Below are 12,952 nucleotides of genomic sequence, written 5' to 3' on the forward strand. Positions count from 1 at the left end.
GGATAAATCTCCCCTGTAGTGAATACTTTCTTTGATTAGGATCCCACAGAACAGATCCGCAGTGTATTTTAAGCTGTAGATCTGGCAATGATCGACCCTAAAGTGTGCCTCCAGCTGTGCCTGTTTGTAGCAGCAATCCTCCGTTACGAGCAGACACACAGGGGGAGATTTATCAAAACCTGTCCAGAGGAAAAGATGCTGAGTTGCCCATAGCAACCAATCAGATCGCTTCTTTCATTTTTCACAGGCTTCTTTAAAAATGAAAGCAGTAATCTGATTGGTTGCTATGGGCAACTCAGCAACTTTTCCTCTGGACAGGATTTGACAAATCTCCCCCTGTGTGTTTGCTCGTAGCGGCTGATTGCTGCTGCAGGCAGACACAGCTGGAGGCCCACTGTAAGGTCCATCATCGTGGATCCGCAGCATAAAATACGCTGCAGATCCATTTTGTGTGACCCTACCCTCAAAACGCAAATGTCACATAAAAATAGGACAATAACCTGTCAGCACAACACAAGCCGATCACTGGTATACTGCCGCCATATACGTACATATACTCCGTGTCTTCTATGCTGGAAAAAACAACTTTAATCCAAATAGGGTTGCCACCTTTCTCTGCAAAAAAAATAAAAAATACTGGCAAAGCTAATTTGCATAATTAATTATATATGGGTGATGAGGGCAGATGTTGTTACCCTAGGGGCAGATGGCATTAACCCCTTGTATTCGTGACGCCAGCGCATGGTTTAGCCAATAACCACCCGAAGGTATATTGTTGGATCCTGGACTTGGCACGGGGGCAATAATGACGCCAAGTTACGGATAACGGTAACTTTACTGTGGGTAGAAAGATGGTAAAGTCCATACAGTTCAGCCAGGGCCCAAGGAGGTGACCAGTGACGCAGAGACCTCAAGGACTTGCTGGGACTTGTAGTAGGACTGGACAATTGAATGCAGACCCCACTGAGTTGACTCATAAAGCTGTGACTTTATCTTACTTGACTTGATGGCGGCTGCAGGACTGGACTTTGAGGTCCCCAACACTCTGGACACACACACTAGACAAGACTGGACTGGACCTCAGCAGAAGAGAGAGAGAAGCTCCACCCAGGGGTTATATGGGGGAGACCAGCAGGGAGCCCATAGGTCACTCTTGGGATCACCTGGTCACTGGTACCTCCTTGGTAATAATCACATGACATATCACATGGTATAACTCTTAAAGGGGTACTCTGCTCTGATAAGATGTCTGATGGCGGGGTCCTGCTGCTGGGACCCCCATGATCTCCGCTGCAGCACCCAGCATTCGTTTAGACCTAGTGTCATGGCCTTCATGATGTCACGCCATGCCCCCTCAATGCAAGTCTATGGGAGGGGGCGTGGCTGCCGCCACGCCCCCCTCACATAGACTTGCATTTAGGGGGTCATAGCGTGACGTCAAGGGGTGCATGGCTGAGAGGACACGACCCCGCCGCCCTCTCCAAGCGTTCGGAACAAAATGTTCTGAACTCTGGGGCAGTGGAATACTTCTTTAAACTCCTTCACTGTATCTGCAGCTACCACTTCAGCAGGAAGGCTATCCCATGCATCCACTACTCTCTCAGTAAAGTAATATTCCCTGATATTACTGCAGAAAACACAACTGCAGCGCCCCCTGTGAATTGATGACTGGAATGGTGGTCGGGGAATGCAAAGTACCTGTCGTATGTGGATACAAGATTTCAGGAAACGGATATCTCATTCAGGGAAAGCTGGGTGAGTAATGGGAAATCCAGAAACCGTTACATCCTTGGCAAGACTTGGCTTTATAGGGACATTTGTTTAAGTCCTGTTGTCATTTTTTTTGGTATGATTGGCAGGTTTGGTAGTGGGACCTTTCATTCTCTTTCAGCCGCTTCAAATTGGAATAAAGCCAATAAGCTATTGGTAAAAAATACATGGCGGAGGCAACGCAGCTCAGCGGACTTTAGGGGAAAGTTCTGGTGTAAAAGGAATCTGAGAGACCCAACCACTCATAAGGGCACAGTACAAGCTCCACTCCAAAATATGGCACCACAAATGATGTGAAGGTCTCTCATGGTCTTTTAGAGAGACTTAGAGCGTGAAAAGAAAACGGCTGATCAGTGGGCGGATGTAGTGGCGCCAATACTTACCGGAGAGGCACAAAAGGTGTACTACAATATGAGTAAGCAAGGTACAAGAAAGTGAGATCCTTGCCAATCTGAGTAAAAACATAACCATAGTGCCCCCATAAGACAGACAAGTACAGTGCCCCCACAATAAACACAATCACAGTGCCCCCACAATAAACACAATCACAGTGAACCCACAATAAACACAATCACAGTGCCCCCACAATAAACACAATCACAGTGCCCCCACAATAAACACAATCACAGTGCCCCCACAATAAAGACAGTCACAGTGCCCCCATAAGAGAGACAGCCACCATGCCCCCACAATAAACACAATCACAGTGCCCCCACAATAAAGACAGTCACAGTGCCCCCACAATAAAGACAGTCACAGTGCCCCCATAAGAGAGACAGCCACCATGCCCCCACATTAAACACAATCACAGTGCCCCCACAATAAAGACAGTCACAGTGCCCCCATAAGAGAGACAGCCACCGTGCCCCCACAATAAACACAATCACAGTGCCCCATAATATAGGCAGCCACAGTGCCCCATAAGAGAGACAGCCATCATGCCCCCATAATAAACACAATCACAGTGCCCCCATAATAAAGACAGTCACAGTGCCCCCATAAGAGAGACAACCACCGTGCCCCCTTAATATAGACAGCCACAGTGCCCCATAGTATAGACAGCCACAGTGCCCCCATAATATAGAAAGTCACAGTTCCCCCATAATAAAGACAGTCACAGTGCCCACACAATAAACACAATCACAGTGCCCCCATAATATAGACAGCCACAGTGCCCCCATAATATAGACAACCACCGTGCCCCCGTAATATAGACAGCCACAGTGCCCCATAATAAACACAATCACAGCTCCCCCATAAAATAGACAGCCACAGTGCCCTCTTAATAAAGAGTCACAGTGCCCCAATAATATAGACAGTCACAGTGCCCCCATAATAAAGAGTCACAGTGCCCCCATAATTTAGACAGTCACAGTGCCCCCATAATATAGACAGTCACAGTGCCCAATAATATAGACAGTCACAGTGCCCCATAATAAAGAGTCACAGTGCCCCCATAATATAGACAGTCACAGTGCCCCCATAATAGACAGCCACAGTGCCCCCATAATAAAGACAACCACAGTGCCCCCATAATAAAGACAGCCACAGTTCCCCCATAATAAATACAATCACAGTGCCTCCATACTAAAGTGGGATGAGAAGACAGGCTTCGGTGGAATGCCGGCTTTCAAATGGCGCAAGACATAGTCAAACCAATAGCTGGGTAAAGTGCTAGAGTCGTTTATTCTCCGAACATGCAACGCGTTTCACTGCTACAGCAGCTTCACCATACTAAAGTGTCAAAGTACCCCCTATAGTAAATAAAGCAACAGTGCCCTCATAATAAATGCACCAACAGTGCCCCCATAATATATTTACAGTGCATCCATAATAAAGATATTCACAGTCCCCCATACTAAAGTTATTTACAGTGCCTCCATAATAAGTATATAAAGATATTCACAGTGCTCCACAATAAAAACAGTCACAGTGCCCCCATAATAGAGACAGCTATAATCCTGTCTTTGCAGCCTCTTACTGACGGTATCGGTATTGCCCAGGTATCAAATTAATTATACATTTACAGGAGGAATAACAGAGTTCCAAGAAAAAAAAATCTCCCAGAATTGTTATTTTATTATTTGTTATTTTATTGGGCACACAAGTATCTATTCCAGCAGATGAATCAGCGGCCGGCACCGCAATATATCTAATCACATTAATATCCCTAATGGACGAGGCCGGGAGACAAAGACATGGAAAATCCTCCGGATACAATTAGTGTTATTTGTGGCCGATCCTCCGCACGCAGTCACGTAAAATCTAATGATACCGCCGCCTATTGAGCCCGTAATTGTGATGAAGATGGAGTTTCAAGGGATTGTAAAAGAAACTATCATCATCCCCAGGAAGCATTGTGAGGAGCGCGCTCTCACCCGGGATACATAATTTATGGGCTAAAACGCCAGGTGACTAGTGCAAAATACAGCGCGGGAAGCAAAGGCGAATATACGGGGCGATGAGAGAAGAGGAATATACGGGGCGAGGAGAGAAGAGGAATATACGAGGTGAGGAAAGAAGAGGAATATACGGGGTGAGGAGAGAAGAGGAATATACGGGGTGAGGAGAGAAGAGGAATATACAGGGAGAGGAGAGAAGAGGAATATACAGGGTGAGGAGAGAAGAGTAATATACAGGGAGAGGAGAGAAGAGTAATATACAGGGAGAGGAGAGAAGAGGAATATACGGGGTGAGGAGAGAAGAGGAATATATGGGGTGAGGAGAGAAGAGGAATATACGGGGTGAGGAGAGAAGAGGAATATACGGGGTGAGGAGAGAAGAGGAATATACGGGGTGAGGAGAGAAGAGGAATATACAGGGTGAGGAGAGGAATATACAGGGTGAGGAGAGGAATATACAGGGTGAGGAGAGAAGAGGAATATACGGGGTGAGGAGAGAAGAGGAATATACGGGGTGAGGGGAGAAGAGGAATATACAGGGTGAGGAGAGAAGAGGAATAAACGGGTAAGGAGAGGAGAGGAATATACAGGGTGAGGAGAGAAGAGGAATATACAGGGTGAGGCGAGAAGAGGAATATACGGGGTGAGGAGAGAAGAGGAATATACGGGGTGAGGAGAGAAGAGGAATATACGGGTGAGGAGAGAAGAGGAATATACAGGGTGAGGAGAGAAGAGGGATATACAGGGAGAGGAGAGAAGAGGAATATATATGGCTGAGGAGAGAAGAGTAATATACAGGGAGAGGAGAGAAGAGGAATATACGGGGTGAGGAGAGAAGAGGAATATACGGGGTGAGGAGAGAAGAGGAATATACAGGGTGAGGAGAGAAGAGGAATATACGGGGTGAGGAGAGAAGAGGAATATACAGGGTGAGGAGAGAAGAGGAATATACAGGGTGAGGAGAGAAGAGGAATATACAGGGTGAGGAGAGAAGAGGAATATACGGGGTGAGGAGAGAAGAGGAATATACGGGGTGAGGAGAGAAAAGGAATATACGGGATGAGGAGAGAAGAGGAATATACGGGGTGAGGAGAGAAGAGGAATATACAGGGTGAGGAGAGAAGAGGAATATACAAGGTGAGGAGAGAAGAGGAATATACAGGGTGTGGAGAGAAGAGGAATATACGGGTTGAGGAGAGAAGAGGAATATACGAGGTGAGGAAAGAAGAGGAATATACAGGGTGAGGAGAGAAGAGGAATATACAGGGAGAGGAGAGAAGAGGAATATACCGGCTGAGGAGAGAAGAGTAATATACAGGGAGAGGAGAGAAGAGGAATATACGGGGTGAGGAGAGAAGAGGAATATACGGGGTGAGGAGAGAAGAGGAATATACGGGTGAGGAGACAAGAGGAATATACAGGGTGAGGAGAGAAGAGGAATATACAGGGTGAGGAGAGAAGAGGGATATACAGGGTGAGGAGAGAAGAGGAATATACAGGGTGAGGAGAGGAATATACAGGGTGAGGAGAGAAGAGGAATATACAGGGTGAGGAGAGAAGAGGAATATACAGGGTGAGGAGAGAAGAGGAATATACAGGGAGAGGAGAGAAGAGGAATATACAGGGTGAGGAGAGAAGAGGAATATACAGGGAGAGGAGAGAAGAGGAATATACAGGGTGAGGAGAGAAGAGGAATATACAGGGTGAGGAGAGAAGAGGAATATACAGGGTGAGGAGAGAAGAGGAATATACAGGGAGAGGAGAGAAGAGGAATATACAGGGTGAGGAGCAATTCATGGGGCGAGGAGCAAAAATCTCTACAGACCTCAAAGTGACATATTGCCAATAGATGGAGGATCACTGCAAAAGAAATAGTGTAACTAGTGTGGGGGGGGCCCGGGTCCACTTTATGATGGGGGTCACTCACTTGTGCCCATTTCCCATATTTTCTCCAGGCACGGATATAGTTAAATACTATGGCAGAGCGGGGGTCATACACTCTCCCAGTCACCCATAAGACCTGATGACATCATCGCACCTGCCCGAGCTGGGCCACTGCCGGCCGTAATAACTAGAAGAAGTCATCATGGCCGTCTGGGCCAGATGGAAAAGAAAACATCTCCAACCAGAGAGAACATCAGCAGAATTCTCTGGATAACACAAATAGTTAATATCATGGATTTATGACGTCGCGGTCGCGTTCTTACTTTGGACAGTACTCGATGAGATGCTGTAATGTGGGGAGATCTCCTTTGGCCGCTGCGTAATGTACAGGAAGCGCTCCAGTGTCTGTCGTCACCATCGCGTCATTGGTTCCAAATCGTAACAACCATCCGATTATTTCATGGTGGCCGAACCTGGCGGCTAAGTGCAGAATAGTGGCACCAGAATTGTCCTTGTCCTGGAAGACAGAAAAAAAAACAAATTATGACTATGTATGTATATCAGTGGTTACCAACTAGGGTGCCTCCAGCTGTTGCAAAACTACAACTCCCAGCATGCCTGGACAGCCGTTGGGGTTTAGTTTACTGTGCTAATTTAGGGGAAAATCCAGGGAAAGATTAGGGAGAATTAGTTATGACCTTTTGGTATGTTTGTCTATGCCAGTATTTCCCAACCAGTGTGCCTCCAGCTGTTGCAAAACTACAACTCCCAGCATGCCCTGACAGCCGTTGGGGTTTAGTTTACTGTGCTAGTTTAGGGGAAAATCCAGGGAAAGATTAGGGAGAATTAGTTAAGACCTTTTGGTATGTTTGTCTATGCCAGTATTTCCCAACTAGTGTGCCTCCAGCTGTTGCAAAACTACAACTCCCAGCATGCCCGGACAGCCGTCAGGGTTTAGTTTACTGTGCTAGTTTAGCTTACGGGAAAATCCAGGGAAAGATTAGGGAGAATTAGTTAGGACCTTTTGGTATGTTTGTCTATGCCAGTATTTCCCAAGTAGTGTGCCTCCAGCTGTTGCAAAACTACAACTCAGAGCATGCCCGGACAGCCAAAGGCTGTCTGGGCATGCTGGGAGTTGTAGTTTTGCAACAGCTGGAGGCACACTAGTTGGGAAACACTGATGTTTATACTTCAACTGATATATACATATACATACGTGTGTGTAATCAGAGAACACTAATGTTTCCCTGTCCCTAAATAGTTAAACCCTCCTCACTCTCTCACATAAATGACTGACAGTCAGCTGGAAGCCAAGCCCTGTTTCCAAATCTCCTTCCAGGACTGTATACACAAATTGTGAGATGTGTAAACAGATTTGTCGTAGTCAGATTTTCCCAACCACCTCCGGCCGCTGCCAAAAGGCTAGAAGGGACCGAAAAAGGCAATAGACAAGATGGGACAGCCCCTTTAAAGGGGTACTCCGACATCAGGTGAAATAAAATAAAAAAGCTGCAGATGCGTATAGCATTACTCACCTGTCTGCCCCAGTTCTAAAACCATAAAAAATCTATTTGTTTTGTGCCTCTCTTCCTATGTAAGATAATCACTGTACTTCCTTGATTCCTATTACTACAAACCCCAGAATGCTTAACTTCCCCTCCGCTCTTTTTCACAGTCCTCCCACCCTGCCCACTCCCTTCCCACAATGCTCATGCCAGTTATCCACCCGGAGCTTCTGCAAATATTACTCTACACAGCAGACTATCACACAATTAGTGAGGTTACAGAACCTGCTGTATTTATTCTCTGTCTGCTCCTCTGCCTGTAGCATTGTTCAGCTCAAGGCAGAATGCTGTAACCTCATTCTTCCCTAAATGTTCCAATAAAAATATATGTGTATATGCGTACAGGGAGATGATGTAGACTAGAGGGGATGGTCAGAGATGGTGATGTCACCCTGTGAGTGGAGCTAGGAAACTCAGAGACAATATGCAGCCACACCTCCTGAGACAGGAGAGGATGATGGGAGAAAGGGAGGAGCTGGGGAGTTGCTGAGACAATACCTCACTGCCAATGAAATGACTACACAATTTCCTGTCAGAAAAGAGGGAGAAGCCAGGGAGCTGCTGTGACAACACCACACTGACAATGAAAGAACTACACAACTTCCTGTGAGGAGCGAGGGAGGAGCTGCTAAGACAACAACACACTCACAAAGAGAGAACTACACAACTTCCGAGAGAGAAGAGAGAAGAAAGAAGAGAAGAGAGGAGAAAGAGAGAAGACAGAAGAAAGGGTAAAGAGAGAAGAGAGGAGAAAGAGACAAGAGAGAAGAAAGAAGAAAGAGAGAAGAAAGAGAAGAGAGGAGAAGAAAGAGAAGAGCGAAGAGAGTAGAAGAAAGAGAAGAGAGAAGAAAGAAGAGAGAAGAAAGAAGAGAGAGAGAAGAAAGAGAGAAGAGAGGAGAAAGAGAGAAGAAGAGAGAAGAAAGAGAAGGAGAGAAGAGAGAAGAAAGAGAGAAGAAGAGAGAGAGAAGAAAGAAGAGAGGAAAAAAGAGAGAAGACAGAAGAAAGAGAGAAGAGAGGAGAAAGAGAGAAGAGAGAAGAAAGAGAGAAGAGAAGAAAGAGAAGAGTGAAGAAAGAAGAGAGGAGAAAGAGACGAGAAAGAGAGGAGAGGAGAAAGAGAGGAGAAAGAGAGAAGAGAGAAGAAAGAGAGAAGAGAGAAGAAGGAGAGAAGAGAGAAGAAAGAGAAGAAGACAGAAGAAAGAGAGAAGAGAGGAGAAAGAGAGAAGAGAGGAGAAAGAGAGAAGAGAAGAAAGAGAAGAGTGAAGAGAGAAGAGAGGAGAAAGAGAGGAGAAAGAGAGGAGAAAGAGAGGAGAAAGAGAGGAGAAAGAGAGGAGAAAGAGAGAAGAGAGGAGAAAGAGAGGAGAAAGAGAGGAGAAAGAGAGGAGAAAGAGAGGAGAAAGAGAGGAGAAAGAGAGAAGAGAGGAGAAAGAGAGGAGAAAGAGAGGAGAAAGAGAGGAGAAAGAGAGGAGAAAGAGAGGAGAAAGAGAGGAGAAAGAGAGAAGAGAGGAGAAAGAGAGGAGAAAGAGAGGAGAAAGAGAGAAGAGAGGAGAAAGAGAGGAGAAAGAGAGGAGAAAGAGAGGAGAAAGAGAGGAGAAAGAGAGGAGAAAGAGAGGAGAAGAGAGGAGAAAGAGAGGAGAAAGAGAGGAGAAAGAGAGAAGAGAGAAGAAAGAGAGAAGAGAAGAAAGAGAAGAGTGAAGAGAGAAGAGAGGAGAAAGAGAGGAGAAAGAGACGAGAAAGAGAGAAGAGAGGAGAAAGAGAGGAGAAAGAGAGGAGAAAGAGAGGAGAAAGAGAGGAGAAGAGAGGAGAAAGAGTGGAGAAAGAGAGGAGAAGAGAGGAGAAAGAGAGGAGAAGAGAGGAGAAAGAGAGGAGAAGAGAGGAGAAAGAGTGGAGAAAGAGAGGAGAAGAGAGGAGAAGAGAGGAGAAGAGAGGAGAAGAGAGGAGAAGAGAGGAGAAAGAGTGGAGAAAGAGAGGAGAAGAGAGGAGAAAGAGTGGAGAAGAGAGGAGAAGAGAGGAGAAGAGAGGAGAAGAGAGGAGAAGAGAGGAGAAAGAGTGGAGAAAGAGAGGAGGAGAGGAGAAAGAGTGGAGAAGAGAGGAGAAGAGAGGAGAAGAGAGGAGAAGAGAGGAGAAGAGAGGAGAAGAGAGGAGAAAGAGTGGAGAAAGAGAGGAGAAGAGAGGAGAAAGAGTGGAGAAGAGAGGAGAAAGAGTGGAGAAAGAGAGAAGAGAGGAGAAAGAGAGGAGAAAGAGAGGAGAAAGAGAGGAGAAAGAGAGAAGAGAGGAGAAAGAGAGGAGAAAGAGAGAAAGAGAGGAGAAAGAGAGGAGAAAGAGAGGAGAAGAGAGGAGAAAGAGAGAAGAGAGGAGAAAGAGAGAAGAGAGAAGAGAAGAGAAAAAGAAAGAAGAGAGGAGAAGAGAGGAGAAGAGAGGAGAAGAGAGAAGAAAGAGAAGAGAAAGAGAGGAGAAAGAGAGGAGAAAGAGAGGAGAAAGAGAGAAGAAAGAAGAGAGGAGAAGAAAGAGAAGAGAGAAGAAAGAGAAGAGAGGAGAAGAGGGAAGAGAGAAGAAAGAAGAGAGAGAAAGAGAGAAGAGAGAAGAAAGAGAAGAGAGAAGAAAGAAGAGAGGAGAAGAAAGAGAAGAGAGAAGAGAGGAGAAAGAGAAGAGAGGAGAGAGGAGAAAGAGAGAAGAGAGGAGAAGAAAGAGAAGAGCGAAGAGAGTAGAAGAAAGAGAAGAGAGGAGTAAGAACAGAGGAGAAGAGAGGAGAGAGAGAGAGAGAGAGAGAGAGAGAGAGAGAAAAAAAAAAAGCCAGGGAGCTGCTGAGACAACATCACGCTGACAATGAGAAGACTACACAACTTCAGGGGAGATTCTTGCAGAAACATGCTGAATCCAGTACAATGAGTGATAACACTTAATCAGTTGTATGTTTTTTGTAGTCTTATTTAAAAAAAAACAATTTTCTAGCACCAGAGTTCCCCTTTATTGGTTGTTGTGGGATCTGGAGTTTGTAGATTCAGCAGATCAGCACTGGAAACAATGGTGAATGAAATCCGATCACATGACCCTCCCTCCACCAAGACGACATAGAAGAGAATTGATCAAACCATATACGCACAGCAATGACCCCCATAATGCACGAAGACAGGTCTCAGCGCTATCGCCTGGAGCAACCAATCAGGATTCAGCTTTTATTTTGTTCACATCAGGGATTATATTGGTCCTTGGTCGCATTAACCTTATATAAGGCCACAATGTACAGAGCGCTGCCGCTAAGAACTGTTTCTGCGGCACCTTTAGCGCCGCGCCGTCCTGCTGGTAATCCGCTGTCTCTCTCGCACTTCATCGCTTTTTTACACAAATTACCTGTAATGCTTTTAGGCTCTAAGCAGATCACATGATCACATGCTTTCTCCATCCCACATTGTGGAAAGCCGATTAGCCGCTCATTTGCATCCATTGTGTTGTGTCTCAGGCAGAATCCTGCACAATGGCCGGCAGCCCCGGACCCCGCTCAGGCCATGGACCCCGCTAAGGCCATGGACCCCGCTAAGGCCATGGACCCCGCTAAGGCCATGGACCCCGCTAAGGCCATGTTCACACTGTGGAATGTTTGCGGGTGCTAGGACCGCTCGAGGAAGCACTGTCTCCATAGACGGCAATGCATTTCTGAGCAGAATAGACTTTTCTGTAGAGGTCAGAATCGGGATTTCCGCGGCAGATGTTTCTGCCACTGAATTTCTGCTATGTGCTCGGTGCAGCAGAATCCCATTAAAAACAAAATGACTCTGCTGCAATGGAATTTACAAGCTTCATTTTTCTGCCGGATTCTGTTTGGAAATTCGGTCATTTGAACAAAGCCTAAAGAGATCATTTCCAAAAACATCTGATGGGTCAAATTCTCTATCACTGACGACTACGCTTTACCAGTGGTCTCCAAACTGTGGCCCTCCAGAGGTTGCAAAACTACAATTCCTTGCTTGGCATGCTGGGAGTTGCAGTTTTGAAACAGCTGCAGGTCCACAGTTTAGAGACCACTGCCCTAGCATTTGGCTATCCAGCTGTTGCAAAACTACAGCTCCCAGCATGCCCGGACATGCTGGGAGTTGTAGTTTTGCAACAGCTGGAGGACAATAGTTAGCAGACCACTGACCTATACCAGTGGTCTCCAAATTAAGGCCCTCCAGCTGATGCTAAACTACAACTCCCAGCATGCCCAGTCAGCAATTGGCTGTGTAGTCATGCTGGGAGTTGTGGTTTTGCAACAGCTGGAGGACAATAGTTTGCAGATCACTGACCTATACCAGTGGTCTCCAAACTAAAAGCCCTCCAGAGGTTGCAAAACTTCAACTCCCTGCATGGCATGCTGGGAGTTGTAGTTTTAAAACAGCTGCAGATCCACAGTTTAGAAACCATAGCATTTGGCTATCCAGCTGTTGCAAAACTACAGCTCCCAGCATGCCCGGACAGCCAACGGCTGTCCGGGCATGCTGGGAGTTGTAGTTTTGCAACAGCTGGAGGACAATAGTTTGCAGACCACTGACCTACACCAGTGGTCTCCAAACTAAAGCCCTCCAGATGATGCAAAACCGGAGCTCAAGTACTTCCGGAATGCATGGGAACTGAGTTCCTACACTTTTCCACAGCAGGAACACCATTCCCATTAGCAGAAACCCTGCAGGGTTTTAAATACTACGACTTAAAGGGGTACTCTGAAAGAAAATAATTGTTTTCAAATCAACCGGTGCCTGAAAGTTCTACAGATTTGTAAATTACTTCTATATAAAATTCTTAATCCTTCCAGTACTTATCAGCTGCGGTATGCTCCACAGGAAGTTGTGTAGTTCTTTCCAGTCTGACCACAGTGCTCTCTGCTGCCACCTCTGTCCATGTCAGGAACTGTCCAGAGCAGGAACAAATCCCCATAGCAAACCTCTCCTGCTCTGGACAGTTTCTGACATGGACAGAGGTGGCAGCAGAGAGCACTGTGGTCAGACTGGAAAGAACTACACAACTTCCTGTGGAGCATAAAGCAGCTGATAAGTACTGGAAGGATTACGGTAAGATTTTTTTCTATAGAAGTAATTTACAAATCTGTAGAACTTTCTGACACCAACTCATTTGAAAACATTTTTATTTCTCTAGAGAATATAGAATTGGTCACTGTCCCTTGTAGAGCTTCTATAGAGGCTTAGATGACTTTTGGGAAACTTGAAGCCGATTTACTATTGTAAACATATTTTGTCGGGCTGTGCGCCAGAAATGAAAAACCGACTAAGGCTGGATTCACACCACGTTTTGTTAAATACGGTTCCCGTATACGGCTGGGAGGAGGGGGCGGGGCTTAAT

The 12,952-nt window shown here is 46.0% G+C and overlaps 1 protein-coding gene across 1 annotated transcript in view; it reads right to left on the bottom strand.

The window, feature by feature from the left end:
- Positions 1–12,952, bottom strand: part of ESPN (espin) — a 238,079-nt gene that overhangs the window by 202,969 nt on the left and 22,158 nt on the right. The window contains exon 2 of the mRNA XM_056541801.1: positions 6,380–6,573. Coding sequence (XP_056397776.1) covers positions 6,380–6,573 — 194 coding nt within the window. The remainder of the gene's footprint in view (positions 1–6,379; positions 6,574–12,952) is intronic.

Source organism: Hyla sarda, chromosome 10 (assembly GCF_029499605.1).
Source record: "Hyla sarda isolate aHylSar1 chromosome 10, aHylSar1.hap1, whole genome shotgun sequence".
Lineage (NCBI taxonomy): Eukaryota > Metazoa > Chordata > Amphibia > Anura > Hylidae > Hyla > Hyla sarda.